We start from the raw sequence: 27,987 nt of genomic DNA, 5'->3' as shown, positions 1-27,987 counted from the left end.
GTCATTAACACCGGTAGACCAAGGGGAGGTTTTACAGTTGGTTGTGTTTTTATTGAGTTACAGCAGACTTAAAAGTAGAAAATGAAAATGCAAGCGGTATTCCGCACTAACCAACCAAACGTACAGTATCCCAGATACTTGTCTGAACATGAAAGTAAAGCGGCGGCGGCGGCAGCGGCAGCAGCAGCAGCGCCAGCGACAGACATTCAGCCAGCAGACAGCCAAACACCTGCTGTTCTAACCGAGGTTAAAAGACAGCTCAACTAAACTTCGCCTGCACAAATACTGCGTGGAAATCACAGAAATCCTTTGAAATCACCTTTCGGACAATGAGTTCAAAATGAAAATTGTCGACGCACATGCGAGCAGTTCGTGACCGTCTGCTGTGACATTCAAGGAAACCAGCACGTTTGGTCATTTATCTCTGCGTCTCGGACGTTCGTCGACCCCAGCTCTGAGCGTCCTGAACCGTCTGTACAGAAATCAGATGAACCCAGTACTGCTTTGAAAAGAACCTACTGAAGCCAGAAAGCCTTAAGAGAAGACAAGAAGTGTGCTCACGGATCACAGCCGAGTAAAATGGGTATCTGAAATGGCTCCCAAAAAAAAGGAGCTTTGATTATTTTATCACGCGTGAAATACTTTCACCAATATGCTCTTGGCAAGTTCAGCCAAGGAAATTTCTAGTTTAAAAAAAACAAAAAAAACAAAAAGAAGTGATAAGCTGTAGGTTTGCTCTCTACCCACATCTGGGGCAGACAGGAAATGTCAGATAAGGGAGCTGAAAAGGCAGCATGGTGCGATCCAGCAGACTCTGCTGTTTGCAATTAATCATCTCAAAATCAGGAAAATGAACATTCGGTACTGTTTGAGCCTCTTGAACGTCCCTCAGGTGCTGATGTGAGAGGACACTAGAATCTAGGATGTATAGTGTGTTCATGCGTCCGGCCTGATGCTGCCCGTGTGCTCGTGAAGCTGTAGCTGTGTTCAGACTTGCCCTTCCGGCATTTCAGACCGACTTCCGCCTTTCGCTGTTGTAACCGCGAGGGCGAGTCAAGGTGACGCCGCAGGTGAAAAAGGAAATGTCTCCGTTTGCGATGAAGCGGCCTACGATCAGGATTTCTATCACGACTACAGGCATGTATGCAAAGTGCCGTCGAAGTCTGCTCATAATGAGCAGTGCGCACGTCTGATCTTCACAAAAATAGGACTGATTTTCATCAAATAACAGACTATAATAAACATTGATCTTTAAACAACGAAAAAAAAAACATTCCAGGTTTTTGGGGCAACGGTCATTTAAAAAAACCAAAACAAAACAAAAAAAAAAACGTAACAAAACTTGCCCTCCCCGTAAAATTGTACAAACTTTTTTTTTTTTTTTTTTTGTAATACAGAAAAATATTTACAAGGTTGTTTCTGTTCAAAAAAAAAAAAAAAAAAAAAAAAAGCGTAGTAGCAGTAAGAACAATGCATCAAGTCCAGCTTTGGCACTCCTCTTCATTTCATGTCAGCGTCTGCACATCACATTCAGTGCTTTAACAGTGGAAAGTCCCTGGCGCTTTGTGATGACATCACAGGCAGACGTTTACATCACTGGTTCCACGTTTGGGTCTCGAGTTGTCTCATGGCGGTCGGTGACTCAGCAGTCAAAGATTCACTCTGTTTGGGACAGAAACACAAACTAAACATGATTATTTTCAAATTTTAAATGGTAAAATCACAGTTCTTTCAAAGGAAATACATTCAATCTGGTCTCAGATTAGAATTTTAAATACTTGAGAAATGTAGACCTTATCCGCTGTAGTGCTGTTTTATGGACCTGCAGTTAAAACAAAACCATCTTGTCTTCAAAAGTACAAATTATTATCAAAATGAACTAAATAGTTTTCCGTCCTTCTGCCTTCCTGTGACCGTAACGACGTGTGTGTTCCTCCATCTGCACGAATGCTGCTAATGATGGTCTGTGCCATCTCTTTGAAGGACCAATCAAAGGTAATTACACACTAATAACTTCCTGGGTAGCAGGAGGCTGCAGCTGTGGCATCTTAAAGGAACAGTTCGCCACTTATTCTCTGCCTTTATTTCAGCCAAGTCACAAAGTGAAACTTTCAAAAAAAAAAAATCCATCTCTTCCCGCCAATAATGTATCCTCTACAGCTAATCATGATCAATTACTGAATTCATAGATGGCTGGAACAATGATTGACAGGCACGAACACGCCAGTAAACAGCAGCAGCCATGCGTCTCGTTCCACCTAAAACTTACTCTTTTGTGACCAGTGCAGTTAAAATAAAATTAAAAAAAAAATGTACGGCAGACTTTAAAGCTGCACTACTAAACATTTGTATATTAACAATGGATCAAATGTCTGTCTGTAATGTGAAAAGTGTTGCTTGTAGAGATGATTCCATAAAGTTTTATCACCCAGCTCTGCAGTTCAATCAATGCTACTGTTGCTGGACGCATGAACAGGAAACACAAACAACTAAATCCTGTGACGAAGCTTTAAACTTTGTTCAACTCATCAGGTGTTAGGAACAGCAGCAAAAAGTGTCCCTTATATTTACAGAAACGTCTCCTTCACTCTTCAGTCTCCTCTTTTTAATGCGACGTATTTGAGCTGGTGGCGGTTCCAGTTAAAGGGCCGTTCCACCAGTTCAGCCTACCGTCAACCGGTGACCCTCCCCGGCTGCTCCAGGGTCAGAACGTCCGTGTCTGTTGCCAGCGTCTGTCTTTCCACCCCTCCTTCACTCTCCTCTCCCACCGCCACCGTCACTTTTACCCACCTGGCAAGAAAACAGACGCCAAGTTTAAACACGAGCAGACAGCTTTTAGAAACTGGAAACGAAAAAGAAAAAAAAACCTAGTTGATGCAACAAATAAGTGCAAAGAATGCAGTAATTTAGCTCGTTATGTCCACATCTGCTGTATTTTTAGACTCCTTCCACATAAAAATAACTCCTCAGATATCCTTATGACAAATCAAATATTGGCAGGAGCCTCATCTCTTTTTGTCTGTGACACCAGTGCGACAGCAGAAGATAAGAGATTTGTCTCCACCCACCTCCCTTTGTCAGCGGTATTCGAACTGGTCTGATCCTGCGGGCTTCGGCTCGGGTCCGTCCCACCGTGTGCTATTCTGTCCGTCAGCCGCTGGACTTCGTCCCGCTCAGACGGTTTCGAGTTCTCTGGAGCTGCTACATTCTCACCAGCCTCCTCTACTGCACGCGGGGGGGGGGGGGGGGGGGGGGGATTAGACAAATGGAGGCAGAACAAAAAGGTAAACAAAGATGTCAAGATACTTTGCAAAATGTTATATATTAAAAAAAAAAAAACAGCTGTTCTCCTCCAAAAAAACCTCACCGTTCTCAGCCTTGACTTCGGGGGAAACACTCTGCTTCTTCTCAGAGCTCTGGCCGTTCTGTTCCTGGCCTGCTTTCTGCAGCTGTGCAAGGTTCTGGTTTTGGAAACTTTCCATCCAGTCCAGCGTTTCCCCGTTCTTCAGTGCCGAGCGGTGGTCCTTGAACCAGCGGACGATGTTGGTGCGGCCCAGACTCGTCTGGACCTCCAGCTGGCTGTACTCATCAGGAGAGGGCCACTGGGTCCGGCAGAACATCTGTCATGACAAAGTCATGAGAACAAGGAGGACAAATATTTGACCCATTTTCAAGGGGTCAAATATTTCTCTTAATGCTTCAGTGTCTTCATACATTTCTGACTTCTCAACGAGTGTGTTCCAAAAAAATTCAGCAAATTTTCAGTTGAACGGACGTTGAGCCCAGAGACGTTTGAAGAGGTTATAAAAATGTAAATAGTTCAATATGTACAGCATGTGGCGCCCCTCCCCCCACTTTTCCAGTATTGGTAGCACTTGTGGGAACTTGGAAAAATGTATTTATAAATTCCAACTTTTTTCCCCGATTAATCCAATTACACTTTTTGTTCTTTGATGATTTCTGACATTAAAACTGTGTAACACGGCACAAAAGACATGTTTGAGTCCTCCGTCCTTCTGGCCGTGACTGTGCCGTTTCTATAGAAGTGCAGGAAGAATGAGACCACAGTGAGTGAATACACCGCGGTCTGTTCAGTGTTCATGGAGACATGTTTTCATCACTTCTTACCTCTCTGAGCAGAGTGAGCGAGCGGCCCGTGATGGGAGCCGGGCTCGTGGAGGCCGACAGGACGGGAGGGTGGGGAGAGGACGAGCAGGACGAAGTGAGGATGGGAGGAGACGCGGAGGCGGAGTGGGTCGGTGGACGGGGGGAGGACGCTGCGAGCACAGGAGGGGAGGAGGAGGAAGAGGAGGAGGAAGAGGAGAGGACAGGCGGGTGAGGCGAGGAGCGGTGAGATCTGCCGTCCTGCTCTGGATGAGAGGCCCCGTTCAGCAGCGCCGCCGGCCGATCCGCTCTGTCCTCTGTGCTCTTGGAGGACATGGTGAGCAGAGCCCTCTCCATGTTGTCCCTCAGAGCCCGGCGCTCGGAAAACCAGCAGTCCACCTCCGTCTTGGACAGCCGGGTCTCCTCGGCAAGCTGGTCTGCAGCAGAGCAGAGTTCAGTGGATCAGACGAGCCGCGTTACCTCAGCGTGGAAGGTTTTTTAGAAACCTTCAGACTCTCTCCAGGGGACTTAAAAATGGGCTCATTAAAAACATTTCTGCTATTCCTGTCATGCAGCCAACCACCAGAGACGGGCGAGCAGCTCCTCTGGGGTGAGAGAAAATTAAGTCGCATGCTGTGAACTGGGATAAATAGAATAAAACACTAGTGTATTTCTTAAGGAAATCAAAACATCTGAGGTACAGTGAGGGGTACTCAACTTACTGGCCAACTATTTCTCACCTAATTTATCCCACTTCACTTTTTAACAAGCGGTTTTAAAGCTCTGCCAACATTTTTCTCTGGAGCGTCACAACATTTTCTGATCCTAAATAGAGACGTGTCTGTGAAGCTCAGTTTGTGCATCATTAGCTCTTGATCTGCAGGAGGGCCGTGCTCACATGAAGCATTTGGATTTGGGACTGGGGCTGCAACCGCGGAGAAAGTCCGATTGTTAAATGTACAAATACACATTCAGTACACGGACGTGGACTTCACCACATTCAGGAGGTTCTTAGTTTCTTATACCAAAGTTTTACATATTTAATTCATCCAGACGGGCTCGAATGAGTAGAACTTTATTGCCAATTGTGAGATGAAGTTTGTCTTTGATGTGGCTCACAAAGTACAAGTAGAATATGAATATCACAAATTATTTAATGTAACCTTGTTTTTAGCTATTGATTCGCAAAGTTGTCCAACCTCCTGACATGTCTTAAGTTTATGTCTTTAAGGCATAGTTTTCAGACAATTTCTTGGTTAACAATTCCTAAAATTGCATCTATTTCCTCGCCATCATTTGAAAGCTCAGATTTAATACCAAATCTCAACGGCTTCCATCTCAAAAACACGAGACACGAGAGCACGTTCGCGTGCATGCGAGAGGGTCGGCTGAAGGCTTTACCGAGCGCTGCCTCTGTTGGAGAGCTGCTTCTCTGGAAGCTCTCCTCCAGCGCCTTCAGCTGCTCCGACGACTTCCCCTTCACTCTCTCCAGCAGGGGGAACTGGCTGGGGACCGCTTTCTTCACGGGGCGGTCTTTAGGCGGTGGAGTTACCTCTGCTTTCACCAGCACGGGTGGAGGAGGAACACCTCCAAGAGACACAGGAAAAACAGACACTTAAGGATCAGTGCCAGAGAGGTTTTAGATACAGCACAAAGACCGTGCTTAAATATCATTAGTACCTAATTACTAACGACGATGCATGCTACGTGTTTTGTTTTTAAGGGTTTAGCAATTCAAATTCATCTCTAAAACAATCTTTTTTTTAAAACAGTGTTGAGGTGTTTCATCACTTCAGCACTGAACACGTACTTTTGAGATTGAGGAGTCTCTGTTCACTGAACCACTTCTTGATCTCTCCTCTGGACAGCCCAGTGGTCTCTATCAGCCTGTAGATCTGTCAAAGGACAAGACACAACTTCAAATGAAACGAAGGGTGTGGGTGTTTCTCAGTGACAGCTGCGGGTTTGAAAAAAATAAATACAAAGGTAAAAAGTAAAAGCAGCGACCAAAATCTCTCTCCATGTTGAACTGTTAAGGCATGGCACGAAAAGTGTCATTTCACTCACTTATTCTTACCTCATCTTCCTCGGGGAAAGGACACTGAGTGTAGCTGGACCGCAGCACTGACAGCTGCTCGGCGGTTTTATTGGGGTCGACTGTGAAACTCAGCAATTTGGGCGACACCAGCTTGGATGTGGGCATGGGTGCAGAGATAGTTTGAATGATGGAGGGCCGTTTACTCTCGCTGGCGATCACAGGAGAGGCCAAAGGTCGTTTGAGCGACTGCGCCAGCTGCAGTATCAGTGGAGGAAAAGTTAAGACAAGCATGCTTCAGGCCTGATGTGGGATACATAGCAACATTTTTGTCTTTGGGTTCTGCAGCTTCATGAATTACATTCCAGTGCACTATTTTGTACCTGGTTAGCCACTGTGAACGCCAGCGGTGCACAAGTGACTGTAGAGCCGTTGGCTACAGTCGTGAGCACCAGGCTGGTCTGTCCCAGGAGCTGACAGGGGAGGGACTGGAGGACAGAGGCTGCCGGCTGCTTGGAGGCTGTGGTGGGGACGGACTGGACGGTGGATGACTGAGGAGCAACCACGGTGAAAGTCTGAGGCACGGAGGAGATGGTACCGTTGAACATTTTCTTTCTGGCTTCTTCCACCTGTCAGAGAAGGAATGGACACGTTAAACATGGTAATTACTTTTACCTGTTATATTTTTAAAAAATATTAAATAATTCTACTTTCTCATTTGTATGCGTGACATCATGCCCGCCATGTTGGTGAAATGTTTTGATTTTAATTAACTGTCTAACTGTGCTCTATAATTATGCTTTCACTTTAATCTATAGTGCAATATAGTGCTTTAAAACTGCTAGTTTGATCGAGTAAAAATGTAATGATTAGGCATAATTTAACAACATGATACAAACTGATCAGCTGTTATTGCAACAGACAATCTGCCTTCTGTCACACTGAGATAATTCTTCTTTCAATTTGGAATCTGAATAAACGTTAATTAAGGTGCAAGAAGAACAGTTTCCATCACCATTATTGTTTTTTGCTCTTATCTGAATGGTCTGTTTGAGCCCCTGAATGATGGAATAAGGCCGCGGCAAATACACAAAGACAGACTTAAGAAGAACAATTCGAGATGCAGCGAACCCACTTTTCTCTTCCTGGGCTTTGGGAATCAACCAAGACCGACAACCGATCTGATACCAGAGAGTAACTGATCAGATGTATGTCTCACTGTGTGGAAGAGACTGGGACCATCTTTTATGTCGAAGGCAACATCAGGCTTGACTTAACTATGTGAAACACCTCCACTAACCACTTCGTTAGCTCCGGCATGTGCTGCACACCTCTTTAACTATTGTTATACAAATAATTACGATTAAGGATTTATGTTGTATTTTACTGTTTATTTTACTCTTATTTCCCTCTTTTGGCTGCAGATCCAACAAACCGTTCATTTTGAATTGCCTTTAAACGGAGATGTGTGGACAGCAGGGCTGTAGTGTTTGATTTTGCAATTAAATCCATGATATCAGTGTCGGTTGAATATTAAAAAGTAAGCGCATCAAGATAAACAGTTGGTGCAGAAGAAGAGGACGCAAAAAAAAAAAAAGGACGTCACTCAAAACCACCAGCCAAACTTCAAATGGTGAAAAACAACATGGAAATAATAATGGAAGTATGACATTTCTGTTAGTTTCATCCAGCTGTTTTTAAACAAGACAAATGGAAATGGTTGTAACAATTATCCAAAATGGTTGCAGTCAGATCAAATAATCGCAATCAGGCGATTACAAAATAATTGTGACCGGAGTACTGCCATGAATATTCCTCCATTGTAGGGACTCATTTGAACTGAATAGATGGGCCTTACTGACCCCTATACCTGATCCAGCTGTTTGAGTCAGGATCAGATCTGTGCGTCCCTCCCTCAGATATTATTTATTATCATCTTACCTCCTCAGGTGACCAGCTGATGCCCTGTTTGAGCCTCTGTGTGGTGAACCAGACTTTGATTTGCTCCTCAGGATGCTTTGAGGCTGCGGTGAGCCAGGAGAGCTCTGCCTGTGTTGGGTAGGGGAACTTGTTGAAGGAGGAGATGAGTGTCAGGTTGTCGTCCAGGGACGGGTTGTATTTGGTTGTGTTGAGGGGCACTGCGATCTTCGGCACCTGGAACAAATCAAGTCAACAATGGCAAATAAATGTTCTCTTTTTCTCCACAAGAACAATAATGATTTCCACAAGGACTCTTTACAATTACTGTCTTTACAAACCAGAACAATATTCATTACGGTGGATATGAATAAACTGAAATGCAACACATTATTTTACTGTTTTGTTATTTCGTTACTATTTCCGAGCAAGTTTCCTGAACAGAACTATTAAATTTGGTACCAATTCAATAAAAGGTTACTTATATCCAAGTAAATATTTGTTTAAATAATTTATTATCAGAAGCTTTATTCTCCATATATGCTAGAGTATGATAGGACTGTATACAAATGTTATATTTTTGCATGAATAGCTGACCTGCTGTGCACCGACTTTCAAGCAATTAATTGGAATCAATCAAAATGTACCAAATTAACATAATATTTTTAATTCTTATGGTAAGCACTAAATTACACTGTTCTTTCCAGGAAACTGCAAACCCAGAAAATAAAGCCTTAACAGCAAAACATTCAAATGTTATTTGCTGTAACTGCCTTTTAAAAACTAACTTTTATCGCAGAGGCAGAATTTAAACAGTCGGACATTCATTCTCTTATTTTGCCACAAGTTAGAGTTGGAGTCTAACCAGCACTGATGTCATCACTGTCCAGTAAACATGAAGGTAAATCCGGGAGTTACAGTTACAGCTAGCATAAAGACTGCAAGCAGGAGGAAGCAGTTAACCTCCTAATGACCATGTTAAACCTTTACCTCCCCTGGAACCGTGTATTTAAGAAGAATTCTCCCTCCATGTTGTCCTACCTGGGTATAGTTTAGAGGCCGCTGTAAGGAAGGCATGATGTGAGAAAGGCCGTCTGCTTTGAGGAGCGTCGACTCGGGGATGATGACTGTCCCGTTCACATTGACCGCTGTGATGGGTTTCTTGGTGAGATCAGCGGTCAGTTTACCAAACTGAGACTCTGTCCGTTTGTTCTCTGGTGACATTATTTTTGGTTTGCCGATCTTGACTGTGGCGGGTTTGCTCAGCGGCAGCGTGCCGAGTTCGTCTCCTTTGCCAGAAACGGCTCCGAGCGTGTTGTAAATGATTGCGTTGTTACTGCAGCCCTCTATTGTCTGTTCCAAGATCGTCTGATTGTTCATTTTGATGCGTTTGAATTTAAAGTTGCTCTCCCCTGGGTGACACCTCTCGTTGTGCTCCGTCAGGGTGTCGAACTTCTTCGTGTTGAAGTTACAGACGGCGCACAGGTACAGGGGGTTGAGGATGACGTTCGGGTGGTTGGCGTCCACGTGCTCTTTGAAGGTGTTGAGGTTCTGCGTGGAGAAGGGGCAGTACTTGCACTCGTAGCCCCCCTGCTGCCTCCGCTGAGGCTTGGAAAGGTCTGGTGGCTCTGTTGTTTGTTTATCAGGAGCCGTCGGGGGGTCCGAGGCCTGGCCCATTAGATCCAAGTCCATGGATGGCTCTGCTTGTGTTGATAGATCTGTATCCATAGGTCCCTCCGGATTGTGGTTCTCTGTTGTTGTCTGGCAGAAGAAGAAGACACAACCTCACTAGAAATAGCATTTTCAAATCTGTACACATCAATCTGTTAGTTTAATCATCCCCTATCTTTAGAAATTCAGAAATAAGTGCACATTCACTGAACTCCACACCAAACTAAAATCAAGTAATTCAACATTTGGAAAGTATAAGAATAATTAAAATTACAAATTTAGGTTCAAAATTACAAAAAGCCACAAGCCAGAACCTGTTTCTATGATTGTGCATAAAAAAAAAAAAAAATCTATTATCACTTCTTCCTTTCACATATTATTCAATATGAATTCATGAATTTAATCCAATAAAAAGCCATAATTTCTAACACAACCTGTTACTGCCCTTGGCAGACATACTGAGAGTGTACCTCCATGTTGTGTGATTCCTCTGCATCGTCATCCAGCTCCACCATGGTGTGGTCCGGTCGGATCATACAGGGAGTGGAGGCCTTACGTCGACTGGACATGATGGTGGGAGATGCTGGGTTTGTCCTACCCTCACTTGGTGCTTGTGCTTGGCCAGGGATGTTGTACAGGAGGCTTTGGCCTGAGGTTCCCAGGATGCAGGGCCACCGAGAAAACGAGGCTGAAGGAGGACGCGGACAGTGGCCCAGGCTTTTTAGGAGAGGTAGCAAGCACAGTTTCTGAGACTGTACTCAGCAGCCAAGGAGTCTGTAGAGCGGTGGTCCCCCGGGGTGGGATTAGTGGCTGGAGAGAGAAGAGGGCAGAGGGAGGTGAAGGTCTGGTAGAGATGGGACTGCTGTGTAGGCTGGGCTCGCCGACGGTGTCAGCTCCAGTGCTGGCTGACCTCCTGGAACTGCATGACAGGATGCTACCTGGATGAGAGACAGAGGAGGAAGACTAATCATTAGAAACATTCCAGAGACATTTTTCATTTTGGTCTACTTTGGTTTAAAAATGGGTGTTTTATCCATTTCCTTCATTAATTACTTCAGCGCGCAAAAAAACCTTGTTAAAGCTATGATCCCAACTTAACTTCCCTTTTTATGGAAAAATATATTTACACAAACAAAACATGGGTGCAGAAAAACATAGATCTATGCCCTTTTTCAGTTGCCCTCAATACGTGTTACAGCAGGCACCAAACAGGTCAGTTTGAATGTGTGAATAAATGCAACATGCTGCGTTATTTAAGCTCAAAACAGTGTCTCATGCGGCTCGACAGCAAGCCACCACCCAGCAGAGGTTGAGCCAACAGCTGGCCAGAGAGCAAAAATGGCTGAAAATGAAAAAGGTGTCCGACAAGCAAACAGTGCAGCTGAGCAGACAGCCTACAGGTGGTTAGACGGGCACAAAGCTGCTTCTGAAAAGACTCGGGAAAACGGACAGAAAAGTGTAACATGCTTTGGTCAAAATGTCGTCCTGCCAGAAACCTATTAGAAGCTTAACTGCAGTGAACTCAAGGAGCAAACACACACACACACACACACACACACACACACACACACACACACACACACACACACACACACACACACACACACACACACACACACACACACACACACAAAAATCATTCGATACTGGAGGACTGGAAATGCACTGCAATGCTTTAATGAGGGTTTGCTGTTTAATGCTGACAGGAGGACGGAGAAGTGTGTGAAGAAAACCAGACTAAACCAAGAGAAATCTTTTAACTCACAACCTCAGACAAGGCTGGAGTCAAAACAGGGGTCAACGGCAATATGGTGCATAATTTCAAATCAATCAAAAACTCTCAGGAGGAAGTGGGATAACACACGAGCAAATGAAACAAACAGTGAATCAAAAGAAAGGCAATTGGCAACGAGCTGAAAACTGGCTAAATCATATATTAACACAAAATATCAATATTTGTGTTTCTTAGTACTCTAGAATCAGTGATAATAATGATAATCATTAGTTGCAGACCAAGTTCAACAATTCTTATATTTTTTTATGTTGCGTTCCATTTAATATTTTTGCAGACGTGTTGACGTGATGTTCTGGAAGTGCAACCTTGTCCGTGAATATTAATATGTCCACTACAGAGCACTTTTTCATCTAATGTTGTGATGCAAAAAACACCCATGCACTGCTAGGCCTGAGTATTTGTATTGGTGAAATAACCATTTGCTGATCAGACCTTTCTGAGTGTTAGTGGTGGAAATACGTAGTGGAGGATCAACATCAGCTCATTAACAGGTGATTAGTGTTTCTAAATGGCTAACAGTTGAATAAGTAAGCTAACCTGTCACATGGACTTTGTCCAACACACACCTGTCTTGGCCATCACAAGTCACAACTAACGTTTTTTTTTTTTTTTCAAGTTTGACAAAAGTGCTCTGCTGGTGTTTCTTTATCTTGAGGAGAAACTTCTATGATCACTGTGGTTTGATAATCTAGCTGGTATGCAAATTGTGTGCAGTTGACAGGTCCTGCTGCTGTCATTAAGACAAGTTGTTCTGAGAAATATTGACTAATCATAAATCAGATTGTACTGCCAAGTGTGAATAGAGTGAGAACGCAGAGATAAAGCAGCTTCTGACACGTACAGTATCTTTAAAAGCCAAGAGATGCTTATATTTTGGTTTTGGTGGGAATGACAGCCTCGTCAAGAAATTGCACTTCAAAAAAGCTGAGGGAGGGTGAGCAGGGGAAACTTTCCCCAGGTGATATTGCAATGAGGACAGACGGACAGAGAGACGGACAGAGAGAGAGAGAGAGACAGAGAGAGAGAGGGGAGCTTATCTAACTGAAAAAGTCTATTGATATTCTGGAGGCCTAACGCAGAAGCTTCATACTGATATTCACATGAGGAAAAATCAAATGCAGCAGCGCTGCTCTTCTGAGGACATGATGAGGCTCCATAAAACCAAATTAAAATCTCATATACAACACCACTTTAATAAGTGATGCTTACGTAAATATGCATATGATTTGACTTCAGGGTCTTCAGTCAACTCTGGATGTACTGTACTTCGTAATCAAGTTAAAGTGTTCCCATGTTTAATTTGGACCTCTCCAACAGCTACACATCAATCAAGCAGCGCCCTTCAAGGCTCGAACGCTGTCATTCGCTCGCCGATTCATTGTCCCGAGATATCTCAACTCCTCAAACAACCCACTGAGGCATCATTAAAATGCAGACTCATTACCATCGTGTCACTATAGCAACTGCGGACGTAGAGCTGTAGTCAAGTGGCTGCTCCATCCGTGTCACTGACAGCAGCTGTATATGCAGGCATCACCCAGGCTGTGTGTGGGACTGTGTTTTGGTTGTTTTCAAGTCAGCAGAAAAAGAAAAGAAGAAAAGGTATCCTCAGAAAAATCCTCAGAAATAATCATGAGGCTGTGTTTTCTGATAGGAAATCCCACTCCTGCAGGATGAATAGACTGGTGCAGTAGTGGTGGGCTTTCCTCAGCTTGACTCACAGAAAGCAAACAAGAAGGGTCAAGGGACAGCCACAAGGAGAAGACTCCACTTTCCAGAATAATCACAGCAAGTCATGAAGAGCACTTGTTACAAGCTTCCTGATCCTTTCTGCTCATTTCGCTGTTGGTTGCTGAATAGATGTAAAGACCAGGGCACGGTGTCAACACACAACAAAGGTGTCACTATAGCACATTAGAGTTCCTCAAAGTCTGGGCCAAAATGCAGCAATGAAGCAAACATCTGGTAAAAAAAAAAAAAAATGGGAGCTGCATCTGTCAGCTGCATCTGAAGTCCCACTTCATATGACTGGCTGAACTTCTGCTGGCTCACTGCTGACACAGCCTGAACACTTTTGAAATGTGCTGGTAGGCGATCGGTGCAGAACAGAGAGAAAGCACCAAGCTGGAGCTGGATTTGTTTTACCTCCTACTACTGTGTTGAACCCACACAAGCAGAGCAGAGAGAAGATGAGCAATTTCATTTATGCAACTTCTGTATTAGGAAGTTATAGTAACTCCTGTATCGATGAATCAGTCGATAATGTCTCAGTCGTTGCCCAGAAAAGCTGCTGCTGCCGGTTCCTCAAAACTGTCCTTCCAAGTCACTGGATGACATCAGACATTCGTTTGCATAATAACAAGGTGCCTACTGAGTCATTTCAAAGTGCTCATAAGGAGTCTGACATTGAGCAGAAGCTGACTCAGAAAAGCAAACAAGAACTTACACAAGATAAACACCAACAGCTCTGCAGTGTGAGTTGTTGCAGTCAAGTTAAACATGTGCGCTGAGTGTCTCAAACAATGAGAAAAGCCTGTGTAAATACTGATGAACACTGAGGATGCACTGGAACAGCCTCCTCCTCCCCAATCAGTGGAGGAGGGAGGGGCTGCTCTCCTGCTGCCCTGGCTGCCTACTTGAGCACGAAATGCCATCATGGAAAAGACGTGTGATCAATAGCTGTGGCAAAGTAGAACTCTTATCGAACAGCCACTCAAAGTTTGTCAGAATAACTTGTGTAGTGCCTCAACAAGAACCTCACTAATAGGCTCCACTCTTGTGGTTGAAAAATAATCACTTGGTGTCCTTGAGAGAATTATTCTTTTGTGTCTGAGCTGTACGTTTGTTTAAGTGTAAACATGTGGAGCTGAAAAAAAAAAAAATGCACTCAGTGCTTCCGATTGCTGCTTAACTGAGCTTTCCACGCGATAACTTTCACTTCCCTCGGAATAGCAAAAATATGAATTAATTGTGGACTTTTTTTTTTCTTCTTTTCCATAACTGAGGTCAGACGGTCAGTCTCCCACCTGTTCGTTAGCGTGTCTGACCTCGTCAGACAGTCAGCTTGTGTGTGCAGTGAGCTCAGTGCCGGAGACACACGCTCCCCACTGCCTGGATGCTCATTAAACTTGTATGAATACTCAGCCTGGCAGCTCCTTGCCTGCCTGCCCGTCTGTACTTTCCTGTTGTCTGTCTGTCCGTCTGATTGGTGCATTATATTAATGGAGCCATTTCTCTGAAGGACTTGCATTTAATGCTGCCAGGCAACAAATACATTTATCAGCCCTGGCAGTAATAAGTTTAAGCTCCACACTGGCATACATACTGAGGAGAACACGGGGGAAATCAATACAAATCCCGCGTGCGTACCACTGAGCCTTCCTCATATGTAAAGACAGAGAGATGATCTAATATGATGGAAACATATGGGTGCTATAGGAGGGACATCTATCCGAAAGTGGGTGAGATCAGCAGTGAGATGAGAATGATGCTGAACAGATGAGTCACAGCAGCACACGCAACTCAGCTCCCAGTTCTGGGTGCCATTAATGTAATCTCAAAGTGGAGTTGGGAAGCAGAGAGTCTCATTGTGCTTGAAAAACTGGAGTTTCGTAAAAGCAGCCGGGCCTTTTGTTTCAGATATTCTCTTTGAAAAGTGGACGAGAATAGCAGCAGGAGGCAGAGGTGAGATTTCTATCCGACTTATCCCCGACCATGGAATCAATATAAAAAAGGACAAAGTCTCCGGGTCTAAAAAAGTGAAGCCAATGCACAAGTGCCTTAAAGTGTAAATATCACTGAGGGCCACGTTATTATGGTGTCATTCTAAATTCACCCGTTCTGATCAGTGTCCCGGTGGTCCGTCTGAAAATAAATCACTAATCAATGACACATCAGGCCTGAGAGGTCTGTTTGAGGACATGCCCGGTGTGATTGACAGGCCTGTGGTGCAGCTATGTTGCCTCTAAAGGTGGCCGAGCTCAATGTCCTCTGGTTCTCATTCAGTTCCACCCCTCTCTCTTCACCAGCTCCAACCTGTCATGTAAATATGGTCTCTTCTGGCTCCAGAAAAACAAGATGGTGACGGCCAAAATGAGAGAACCAAGGCTTCAAAAATACAGTTCACAAACCAGTGGGGGACGTCACGGTGGGCTACTGCCTGATCCCAACATGCAGATGTTACCAATGATAACCTCATGATTGCTATCACCTGATCAAACATCTGATCTGTAGAAACTTGTCATTTTACATGAAGTGAAGAGATTTTGATTTCGTCTGATTTTGACAAGAAACTGTTTTCAATACATCATTGCTCTAGTCTGTTGTATATTAACATTGGACTAATTTAATTTCTTTCAAGTATTTTACACCACAAAAACCACTGGATCTGTACATATTTGAATCTCTGACTGTCTGAATAAGTGACAGATCACTAATGCTATTGTGAAATTCCATATTCCTTTTCAAGTGGACATTAGCACTTTAATACAGTTCCTTACAGGCTGAGCAAAGATGGAGCTCAACAACCTGCAGATTGTGGTGGGGTTCATTGTTGAAAGAATAAGTTTGGAGAAAGGCAGCGACACAGCCAACTCAGTGGCAGAGGTTCCAGGCGTGCAAACACAAAGGCATATGAATGGCAACCTCTGCGGCTCCCACACTTGAAGCCATGCATGAAGTACAAACCAGCCAGTCACACCAGAGCGCTACAATAACAAGCACAAGGCAAGAACGCAGCAGACAAACCTCAAGCTGACTGGAAGAGTGACACGACTTTAAAGTAACAACTTTAACAACAGCATATTTTATATCACAAAGCATATAGTGTACAGAGGGAGTGCACACACTGGTTTGTTGGCTTTTCTGTGTGGGGTGTATTCCTCTCTGTGGCTGCCTTGTTTTGAGAGTGTTTTCCCTCCTGACTGCTTGTTCCACAAGTCCACCACTGCAGTGAGGACTATGCGTGTCGGACTCGTGTGGGTGAGGAGAAGCACCACCACCGTTAATACGACGTGTCCCAGTAGGATGGGGGAAGAGGAAGGATTTCGGACCGTCGCAGAATTAATTTAAATCTCATCACGCGGCTCCTCTCGAGCAAAGCAAAGTGCTGCACTGTGTTTTGAGTGCCTGGTATGTTCTGCATAGCAACAGAGCAGCACTACTTTTGCTGGGCTGGTATGAAGATTAAATGGGAATCAATGATGAAAATGGTCATTTTGTTACTGAAGTCTGGCCTGTACTACATTTTTGATGCCAGTAACTGTTTGATCAATATTTGAAACGATACATTAGATCAAAACATTTTTTTTTAAAAACACTTTTTGAATGTTACATTTCTGACAACATTGTGTCAGATATAGTGTAGTAAGTATGAATGGACATTTTAAGAATATTAAAAAATAAAAACCTATTCCATAATCGCCGGTAACTGTTCAGTAATTATTCGAAGAGCCCTGACCCTAAAGATAGTACGCTCTAATGAAGTATAGCCAGTCTGATGTATAGTAACCAAGTGGAAACCAGCGTTACTCGCTGGTTTGTGAACTGCCGTTCTGAAGGCTCGATTTCAACATTTCTGCTATCGCCATCTTGTTATTATGGAGGCAGAAGTGACCATATTTGGACAAGCTTGGGAGGAGTGATTGTTGGATCTGACTTGATCTGACTGGGAACCCGAGGACACTACGCCCTCCCACCTATAGCGGAAAACTGACTGCACCACATGCCTGTCAATCAAACAGACCCCCCCAAACATACCACTTTTTAAGGCCTGATATCTGATTAATGATGGGATAATTTTGAGATGGGCAACCAGAAAACAGATAAGAAGAAATAATTTTAGCGAACAACACTATGATGACTTGTGGAAAAACTTTATTGACTTTGTCTTTAATGAGAAAAGTTGAATGGGAGTCTATGGAAGCAGAGCCCTTCTGGACCTCTGGTGGTCCTCGGTGGTATTGCAGTTTAAGGCCTTTATGGACTGATTTTTTTTTTCAGACGTGGAAGCTATGTACAATTTCATATGCAGTCTATGATTGTAACATGTTCTTCTTCTCCTTTTGCCGTTTGATGACTGTGAGCTAACAGCTTTAAGGTGCATTACCACCACCTTCTGGCGATAATAATGCATGACTACCAGGCACCAGTAAAAACAAGCACAATAAGGCATTTTTTAAAATCAGTATTTGAAAATTAGACAATCATGACTCATCTCTAGTACTGAATGGCACATTGTTCAGTGGAGTGTAGTTGGTGTCAATAGGTGTTTTAGGAACAAACAGTTCTCCGGACTTTCTTTGGAGGAGCTACGCCCCCACTGATTTTCCCCCAGAACAAAAAGGGTTATAAGGCCTTTTGCTGTTTGCATTCGCACCGCCAATAGGAACTGTGAAATGACTCTCTGTTGCTGGAGCGACGCTCCACCACTTATTTCTCTAATTGAGGAAATACAGTTTTCAGTTTATTTGATCCAGTTGAAATTCACGTTTATATTTTATCTGTTTGAAGATCCAAAGCTTGTTTCATTCAAGAGGGCCAATAAAACAAAGGAACAGTCACGGTACTCATGATTACATTTAAGATGTATTAACTGAGTCACTTGAAGGGTTGTTATGATCCACTACCGTTTGCGTTGTCAGTTTTGCATTATGGGTCAATAGAAACTCAACACTTCCTGTATTTTTCAAACTAAAAGCCCTAGAGCCTTTTATAAGAAACAACCCCCCCCCCCGCTTTTATTGTGAAACATTTGCAGGAACGTGTTGTGCCTGAAGTCAGACTATCACACTTTACATGAAAAATCCTCAACAACCTCTTGTGCATCAAACAGCATCACACTGCTGCAGCAGCACGTCAACGGAGTGACTTTTTTCTTTATTTCCCTTTGTTGAATCGAAGTCACACTGTATTTCCCCTGATGTGTATCGGCTTAATAAAGCCGGCACATTTGCTGTCGGCCCATCTCCCCATTTTGTGCCTCCAGTTGAAACTTTTTTCTGCCGTTTTTAAAAGGCTTCGTTCGTAGCTGTAGTTGACCTGCTTACTGTGTGTTTTCAACCCGGCGGTTGTCTGTGCTCCTGTGTGTGTCACGACGGTTCATATTGCAACGGGGGAGAGAACCTAAGCAGAGGTAGGAGCTAAAAAAAAAAGTCCCCACAAAACACAGCTATAGGAACAAAAAGGTTCCAAGTTCGCCCGGTGCGGACACATAAAAAAAGGGGGAAACCCCTCCCACCGCTCTTAGGACGGTGAAATCCTCCCTCCGGTCCGAAAGCACCTTATGATAGTCCAACTGAATGAACACTTTTTCTACAATACTTTAAACCCTCATTTGGCAGTTCTGTAATTTTTCAGTATCAACACATGCAGATTCAGGTATATTTATGAACACGACTAAACCGACAGCAGATGGTTCAACTTGAGTACATGATTTGGTCATAGCAGCAGGTTTTCGTCAGTGTTGTGCACAAACCACATTTTCACTTTTTTCAAGATCAGGGTTTCCCTCCACTGTATTTTCTTTAATCTACTAAAGTTGCACGGGCTCAAGAAGGGGTTTTAAAATATATCACACACCCATCAGGCCTTTGCGACAAGCTGCCAAACGTTCGCATGGAAGTTACGCGCAACTATTTTGAGCATCACTGCTGTGACCTTTTTCAATCTCGGGAGCACTGTCAGACACACAGTGGCCTACAAACTCTACGGGATACTGGAAACACTGTCAAGCCGGGTGCACTGCATTTGACCGAGAAGCCAGTCTTCCATCTAATCCGGTTCGCACAACACTGAACACACACTAGTCTCACGTTGCCAGACTTGTCTCTTCACTGCACACACACACACACACACACACACACACACCCGCACACGCGCACACAAAGGGCAAGCTATAAAAATATCCGAGTGTCACCCACTCTGCGGCTGATGGCTGTGTTACTATGGTAACACTGTAACCAACAGAAAGCGTGCGCGAGCGTGTGTGCGTTTGCATCCAGGAGCAGAAACCCCGCAGAGGTCAATCAGTGTCACGACGGCAGCGATGTTTTAAAATCCTGCTCGACTTTAGTTTTTCTGCGTGGCAGTAAGGTTCACACTGGATGAGTAATTCTGCGCATGCTGACAAATCTTCTACATTATCAGTACGTCTGAATGACATATTCAGAGGGAAGAAACCTTATCCGTGATGAATACTAATGCTTTTTTGGAAAGAATTTAAGACAGATTAGAGCGCGCGCTACGTTTCTTTGCACCGTTTACGAACATTTCCGAAACTAAACAGCCACTTCACAGTCAGCACCGTAGACTCAAAATCCGCTATTTCACAAACACGAGAGTCAAACCAGGGTTGGATTCAGGCGTCGTGTTTCCTGCTGTGTGTTGGGAACGGACGTGTCGGCCACATGAATATTGTCGTTCCACATCTCAGACAGTCTCAGTTAGCTTGTCGCTGTAACCCCTCCGTGCTCACACAGAGCGACCCCGATGACCAAGGCCAGCAAGTCAGCGACCATTCATCCGCTGCAGAGGCAGCGAGGAGGAAGGCGCAGCGGTCTGGATGTGGGGCAAAGGTCCACTACAACAACAAAAAGAAATGCTGTTCGCGCGGACATTTTAATGCGGCTTTAATAGGGCCGAGTACAGAACATACTTTTATGGCACCGACCAAATTGTTATCGTACAATCTACTATTGAAATATACCTTGTCATTCTGGACCACTTTTTGATACCGAGGCTACATCCACACTATCATGTTGTCGTTTGTGTGCGTTGCAGTAACTGGAGGTTTCTGTAACGAGTGTCTACTGATAGCACATGAGGCGTTTAGGGACCGTCGGTAAGTCACAGTGTCTGATGATAGCTTCTGTGTGAGCCCTTGTGGGAACATTGTCGATTTGTAGCATCGAGGCATAGTTTCTATGAGAGGGATTCAGGGCACGTCTGTTTTGTAGCTACAAGAAACAACACATTTTACACTCTAAAGAATTGTACCGCAGTAAGTGATGTAATTTTCCATTTCCTAAAATGGATTTTAGAAAATTAGTATTGAAGCAAAGTATCGTTCAGAAACCAGTATTAAAGTCAAGATACTTTGAAACAATATCCTACCTTATGCTTTAATGATATTGGCCCCCCTGACTTTGTTTCATTGTCCTATTTTCACCCCCGTTATCCTCCTCCTCCCTCCCATCCTCCTCTCTTTCACTCTCTCGTGGCCTTGTGCAAAGCCAGCCAGCCACGTCTAAACATGCTCCTGTAGTCTCTCTCGTTTAAGAGGGGCCAAATGTGACTTTTTAGTTACAGTGAGTGGAGTAGCTACAGTAAAGGTCGCCTTGCACCCAACCAGTGGCCTGGAAAGTAGGTCAACACCGGGAACATGGGAGAAGGTTTAAAAACTTCTGTCTAAAGTTTAACACACTAATATCACTGCAAATGAAATCACGTTGTAATGCAATGTGATGTCAGGTTTACATACAGTATCTACGTGCATGACAGGCAGAGGCGGATCAATGTCTGGACAACCTTGTAAAAGAGTACGAGCATTTTTTTTTCTGTTCGACACGAGCCTCAGCGAGCATGCAGTGCTTCTGTGCGTCTGGATTTCCCACCTGTCAATCTCTGCCTTCCCTGCAGTGGGTGTGGCTTGTGAAGCGTCTCCAGCCTCTCCTCATTGGTCGCAGGCTGGCAGGCGGGGAGTGTCTGAGCTCTGCCACTGGCTGACGTGGTGCAGTGCAGAAGGCCTTTTAGTAATCTCTCCCCCTTCTTTCCCACCCCCGTAAACTTGAAATTCGGAGAAGGTAGGATGGGAGCAGGGAAGCCAGGTTGCACACGAGTGACCATCTCACACACACACACACACACACACACACACACACACACACACACACACACACACACACACACACACACACACACACACACGCACACACACACGCACACACACGAGTGTAAAGTTGGTCAGTTCAGAAACAGAGGATTTATTTTGTCAACAGCAGAAGTAGTTTCCAGTCCTCCAACACTGCGGAGGCTGTGAGCAGCGAGCCCTCTGATTGCTGGATGATGTACACTAGTTTAATACCTGCTTACACATACAGACTCACACCGCTGTACAAACTGCTATGCGCCCCTTTGCTTAAATAATAATCAATGCAGCAATGAAGCAGCAAGGTCTTTAATAAAGTACAGTGATTCAGTGCTTATGAAATGACTGACTGCAGGTACTAATGGTGGGGTCCAGTGTACACACTCGTTCTACCCACACACACTTCTCTCGCAGTCTCAATGCTGGGCCGTCTCCTGTTTCTCAATCACACCGCTTAGACATCCTGACTCTAGTGTCCTCTTTCTTTTCTTTGTCACTCTCTGGCTCGCTCAGTGTCTCCAGCTTTCAGTGCGACGCCATCAGTTCGGTTTGAATTTCCCACATGTGGAGTACCACAGATGTGCATTCAATTCTTTCCATTTATCCGTGATTTTTCCGATAAGATTTCCAAGGGAACTATAGCTGGCGACACCATATCGAGTGCACCGTCGGAGGTGGAGTTTGTCTTCGTGGACACGTGAAACCATCATACGTAAGAATGACCTTCTGTGTGCTTTACCTGGAAATGCTGCTGCTGTTGTGGGAGATTTCCAGGAATCCGACTAAGTCCTGAGTTCGCAAATCACAGCCTTTAACGCTGAAAATCGACCTGACCCTTACAAGGAGGGATGCTTTAACAGGTTAAGGTGCATGTGGGGTTTTAGTCCCCATCAGCTTCTCACTACTCTTATCATTCTCCTGCAGTGCCGTTAAATCACACTCTAACACAGGGTTGATTTCATGCCTCCCCCTCCGTTTGTCCCTGTGTAACTCCTCTTCTCTGCCTCTGTAATTGTCTCCTTCCCTCCATCACACACTCCCCCTCAGCCCCACCTACAGGTGATGAGCTCATCTGTGTGGTTGCCTTAGTCACACGTCTGAGAAGCCGGAGGCGCAGCCGAGAAGAAGACCTGAACCGAAAAAAAAAACCCACCCCTGGAACAAAGCAGAGTGTAGATGTTGATGATGTCATCACAGAGCCAAGCGAAGCACGACAGGCCGTGATGACAACAACTTCCGTCCTCCAAACCGTGATGACTCATTCCAGTGTCTCACCAAGAGAATGGACAGACATTATATAGCTCAGGGTTGGATGTGGAAATGTGATGTGCGCTTAGGAAACACTGGACTTTTCTGACGACTAGGAAAAACAAAACAAGGAAATATGTTGAAACCCACCACAGGCCGGCCAGCAGGACTATAACAGCCATATATGATGGAATAATTAAGCCCGAGTTCAAGACAAATAAAACTGACGAGTTTCTGTCAGCAAAGCCAAAACATGTAGTGATAGTAAAGAAATTAAGGAACATGAGTTTGTGGTTCACTTTAATATACGGTCAACCACAAGCCCATCATCCAGATCAAGGAGTTTGAGCAAACCACAGAGCGTGCCGCTGCAACAACGACCCCTTTAACACATACAAGGTTCTTCAACTGCTGCGGATATTTTACAAACACTCTTTTGTGAGTGGGTCAAACTACAAAATGTGCTGGTACTGTAGTCAACTGGGAAACCTGCATCACAAGCCTGCAGTTAATGAACAGTCAAGCGTTCGCTGCTTGTGCACGTCATTTGAGCATTGCAGCTGTTACTGCCAACACCATTAGATAGTAAACAACAATGCAACAGTTTTATATTCCATTAATATTAATTCAATGACTTCAATGATTATAGTCAGAGCTGAGAAGCAGTTTGTTCTGTCAGTGAAATGATCATGTCTGCTTATGCAAGGCGTGTTAGCCCAGCAGCTAAAGAGGACACAGAGCTGTCAACAGGAGTGTGTTAGGTGACATCTGATGTTTTTATTTATCTGACGTGAGTGACCAGCAGACATAAGTGGAAAACTACATGGCAGTCATCATCTATAATAATAAGTAATCAAATCTAATAACAAAATAATTGTATTAATGTAATGACTAGAACATTTTTATTTTGGTATGCCAGTAATATATGACCTTTATTTAACCAGGTAGAATCAATTGAGAACCAATTCTCATTTACAATGATGACCTGTCATTTGATTTTGTTAGACCTGAAGTGCATGTTTTTATTATAATGTAGTTATTATCAATAAATGTATTAAAACTTCAGCAAACTAGAGATATGTTTGCTGGAAATAAAACACCAGTTTAAGAATCTATTGATTCATTTTAATTGGTGAGCCAGAAGTCTGTGGTGCAGTTAAGCCTTAATAAAAGGAGAGCTTTGTATCCAAATGTTTTTCTAGTTACTTCACAGCTTTCTTTAATGTGAAGGAAAATAAAATGAGTTAAATCTGATGTTCTTTGTACTATTCCAATATTATTTTGTCGCTCTTGGTACAGCTTTAAATGTGCTGTTTATTGTCTTTGAAGAAACTGAGACCCCTAAAAAAACATTACTAGTTCAATGTGTTCAAAACCATCCTGAACGCATGCATCATTAGCAGCGCGCTCATCACACATACTACCTGCCACCTGCCCACTTCACTTACCAAAAACAAACAGAATTTCCCAAGAAAAAGGTGCTTTGCTGTCAATCTCCTGCTCCAGATTATTTCAGCGAGCAGTCAGAAGATTTTACCCGATCATGCTTTCATGATTGGCACATGCAACATCTGGCGGTTTGACTGTCAACAATAAGATGTCACTTATGGAAATCATATTGGACTATACTGCACTATACACACAGCACTGGTCTCAGATGATTAAAAAATAGTTTTGACGTCTTTCAGTGTGATTTTTGCAAAATGAAAACCACCAATTTCGCATTACCGCTCTAACAACACACCTTTAGCTTTGCTTTGATTTTGAACAGCTTGTGTACAAGCTGTCTGAATAAATCTGTCGAAACAGAAAGATCTTTGTGTTTTCATTCAATTACTCTTTTAATTTGACTCCAACTCCAGAAGCTCTGTGATTCTTTTTTTTTTTTTTTATCTAAATAAATATGACAAATTGATTCTTGTTAATTTCCTACCATCTGAACTACAGTAAACAAACAAGCAACTCTAGGAACAAACAGAGCGGATCACCCCACAGCTGGATGTTTTGGCTCTGACATTCGAAGAGGTCACAGTACATTGAGAAGGACTGCATGGTTGGGCAAGATTGAGGAAAATCAGCCCTTGAATGAGGGCGGATTTAAAAAAAAAAATTTTTATGCCACTTCCTCAAAGAATAGTAGCAGTCAAACAAACACCTCATTGTAAATAAACCAAATGATTTTAGGCGGCATGTAGTATGTCTGAAATGCCAGTGTAGTGATGGTGCACCAATCACTGATGTTGTGGCCAACAAGGTAGGATACTGACATCTGTGCATTTCTCTAATCCCTTGAGCAATACTGAGAATAACACCCCCCCCCCCAAAAAACAAAAAACAAAACAAGAATTAAACAGACTTAATCTTACATCTGTCAAACTATAAAAACAATTCAGTGATGTTGTCCGGTGTACCTGAATCTGGACAACAATAGGGATTTGAAATTCTCACAGCTTCTCTAGTACACTCATAACAGTCAATTTGCAAAACATGAATAATTAAAAAGCATTTTGTTATATTTTGGTGAGTCATTTGCCAATATAAATATGGTAATTTCTTTCATAATAACAAGGCCCATATTAGCTATGTTTCCTCCGGTGTTCTGTATAAAAGCTTGGCTACACAACTGTCGGTGTGGGATTTAAAATGTGATTGTGTGCTTTTATCCACAGAAGCACGTATGTGCTTTGATTGTTCAGACACCATCAACAAAAAAAGGATCCGGCTGTCATCCCAAATTATATAACATTACCTCTGATTTGGCAGATCACACGTGGAAACCATGTGAAGAACAAAAACGTGAGCCAAATTTCTCTTCACATGGAAAGAGCAAGAGTGCGTGGCTTAGTGCGCGGAGCCAAGTTTATCCCCAGAGGAATTGCTGGTAACGGGTCTGACAGGAGGGTTAACTGCACTGTGATCAAAAATCACTTACATCTTTTACAAGGGGGTGTGGGAGGGGGGCTGTTGATCAGAGGATGTCTGGAAATACAAAACATCAGGTTGTCCCAGTGCTGAGAGAACATCCTGTAACGAACATGATGCTGGGGGGGGGGGGAGCGTTACGTAGAAAAGCAGCATCCAAAACAAACACGACATGCTTCTATTGTTTTGTTTTTTTAACTCAACGGACCACTTGAGTGTTTAGGCCACGGCTGAGACTGCATACCGCTGTACATGTGCTCTGGATGATGACAATAACCAACACGAGATGAATTACTATTTTCATTTCAATCTCCAAGCTGATAAAGAGTCAACGTGCTACTGCAGCTGGCACCGTGAGCCAGCTGGTGTTACTGTCCCCGAATGCCACCGTTCCTGGAAATGTCACGGTCATGTGCTAGCTTTTCCTCGCTCACCACATCAATATTTATGCTACGTGTATGTTGCTCATGCAAGACTCGCGTCAAACCCTCACCCTGTCTACGGACCCTTAATAGAACAATTTTGAGTCAGTAGTTTGGAGGCGTGCCCTCGTTTGACTTTCCCTGCAATAAAAACACATCAACTAACGTACTAATCTGATATTAGTGCTCCCTGTTGACAACATGTAAAATTTAATTGGAATCCTTTTCTCCAATGAAGACTGGGCTGATTGCCCAACATAACTGAATGAATAACAGAAGAAACATGACATTTTACTGCAGCGTTCACAAACTGTATTAAGCTGCGGCCAATATCACCAGACCCTTAACAATGAAAATCTGAGGTTCTTCAAAACTGTCTCTAGGTAGTGTTTAGATCTATTGTAGGACAGTATATCTTGTCCTAATCGTATCAAATCCCCTTCAAAAAATAAGACAAATACCAGAGGTGCAGTTTAAGTAGACTTCCACCTCAATGGGGGGGGTCAGTAAGTTTATTATGGCTCATCAGCCTGTAATAAACCTATGACATGGTGCTGTTTGAGTGATTTACTGTTATATAAGATAAAATGAAACTGATGTGAGATGGTACACACCGGGCTATATTTTAAGAACATGAATTTATTTGCATTTAGCGGTCTATGTGCTCATAATTATGGTACGCGATGTATTTGGTATTAATCACAATCAGTCTATGTGCATATATCTCCTACAAGTGCTTTCCCCAACAGCCACTAACCCTCCACAGTGTGGTGCAGGGTGCATTGAGGACACGTTTCCCGCTGAGTATGTTGTCAGGTACAGTCCGGAGTACAAGAGCTGGGCTCAAAACCAAAGTTGATATTCTGAATTAAAAACGGAGCAACGTCAGACTTTCACAGCAGCTCCAGCCTGGTCTGTCTGTCTGTCTGTCTGCCTGCCTGCCTGTCTGTCTGTCTGCCTGCCTGCAGTAGGAGCCGTGGTCTCGGAGGGAAGGAGGCATCACCAGGGGTAACGTTACGCCTACATCGCAGAGTCGCCCAAATCAAAGTCTATAAACAACGTAGGAGTCTAAAAGTTGCACTCAAACCTCAGCACGGCTGAATGCGAGGGGGCACGCCGGCGGCGGTGCGGACTTTGGCGGCCGTTTCCACCGGCCAACCCCGAGATGTGACAGAGGGGCGCAGAGAAAACACTCTCCCCAAATGTTCCCCCTCTCGCCATCGACGTAACAACATGTCGGCAGAGGACGGCCATGTTTTGCTGGTTATGTCGACACGGGGAGGAGGAAAAGTAGACACGATGGCTCTCCTGTCTGCCTTCTCCCGCCGCGGTCACAACATATCAAAGTGAAACTTGAACACCGGGGGCGAAAACGTCCAATTAAACAAGTTGGCGGACACATTGTGTCAGTAGGCAGGTGTAAGCGGCAGGGGCAGGCAAAGTTCATGCGGCTAGACAAGTTAAAATATTTACACAGAGGCGTGCGGGAGCCACGCAAAGGCAGCTCGAGCCGCCGGAGGGACGCAAACAAACATGCAGTTTTAACTTGAGGGACTTCTGAAGGAGGGGAGCCGTGCGAAAAACAAGAGGAAGACTTTATCCTTTTTTCTTACCTGCCCACCGTTTTGGCGCGACGCTCAGGTAGTCCGGTACAATAATCCCAAAGCCTCTTCTGGACCGAGAACCACGCCGAACCCGCTTCAAACAGTCTCGCAGCGGCCCAATAACCGAGCAGACAACAGGCGACAGGAAAGGAAAAATTGGCGATCACAAGGAGGATCTACGCCAAAAGCCACATGACCGCCGACGTCAGAGTACGTATTTGCATGCCGTACCGAGGCGCCGGTGTCCGTCCACAGCGGCTCCATGGCCGTCAAAAGTTTAACAGCAGGCTGGACAAAGTGAAGCAAGTCTGCGTCCAAACAACAGGAGCAGGGCTGGCGTCCCAATGAAGCATGCCTGCTGCTCTAAAAATGAATGAACTGCGTCTTGTTGCCGTCAAGTTGCC

General features: G+C 44.0%; 1 protein-coding gene across 3 annotated transcripts; it reads right to left on the bottom strand.

Annotated features, from left to right (window-relative positions):
• Window positions 1–25: 25 nt before the first annotated feature.
• LOC138617788 (zinc fingers and homeoboxes protein 2-like) lies at window positions 26–27,987 on the bottom strand. Of its 3 annotated transcripts, none has more exons than XM_069693066.1 (13): window positions 27,593–27,987; window positions 10,198–10,665; window positions 9,098–9,817; window positions 8,081–8,293; window positions 6,523–6,768; window positions 6,182–6,397; window positions 5,915–5,999; window positions 5,506–5,691; window positions 4,129–4,541; window positions 3,368–3,620; window positions 3,069–3,225; window positions 2,671–2,790; window positions 26–1,660 (listed from the first exon to the last, which is right to left on the bottom strand). In XM_069693066.1, the coding sequence occupies exons 2-12, from the start codon at window positions 10,294–10,296 to the stop codon at window positions 2,673–2,675; spliced, it is 2,706 nt and encodes a 901-aa protein (XP_069549167.1). In that variant the 5' UTR covers window positions 10,297–10,665; window positions 27,593–27,987; the 3' UTR covers window positions 26–1,660; window positions 2,671–2,672. The 3 variants fall into 3 exon arrangements, with proteins under 3 accessions (XP_069549167.1, XP_069549168.1, XP_069549169.1); XM_069693067.1 differs by lacking the exon at window positions 27,593–27,987 and adding an exon at window positions 21,134–21,292; XM_069693068.1 differs by lacking the exon at window positions 27,593–27,987 and adding an exon at window positions 21,134–21,292 and having other exon boundaries at window positions 10,198–10,537.

The sequence above is a fragment of the Brachyistius frenatus genome, unplaced genomic scaffold, assembly GCF_029030835.1.
Source record: "Brachyistius frenatus isolate BFR_SWC_R1_liver_20210118 unplaced genomic scaffold, ASM2903083v1 Contig_14, whole genome shotgun sequence".
In the NCBI taxonomy this organism is placed as follows: Eukaryota; Metazoa; Chordata; class Actinopteri; family Embiotocidae; genus Brachyistius; species Brachyistius frenatus.
This window is presented reverse-complemented; position numbering and strand designations above follow the sequence as displayed.

Bases quoted from the DNA above. Each gene is read 5' to 3' on its own strand.
- LOC138617788 (XM_069693066.1), bottom strand. From the start codon at position 10,296: ATGTCCAGTCGACGTAAGGCCTCCACTCCCTGTATGATCCGACCGGAC. The intron at 3,621-4,128 runs GTAAGAAGTGAT...TTGTCATGACAG, and splicing joins CGCTCACTCTGCTCAGAGAG to ATGTTCTGCCGGACCCAGTG. The intron at 2,791-3,068 runs GTGGGTGGAGAC...TTTTCTTGCCAG, and splicing joins AATACCGCTGACAAAGGGAG to GTGGGTAAAAGTGACGGTGG.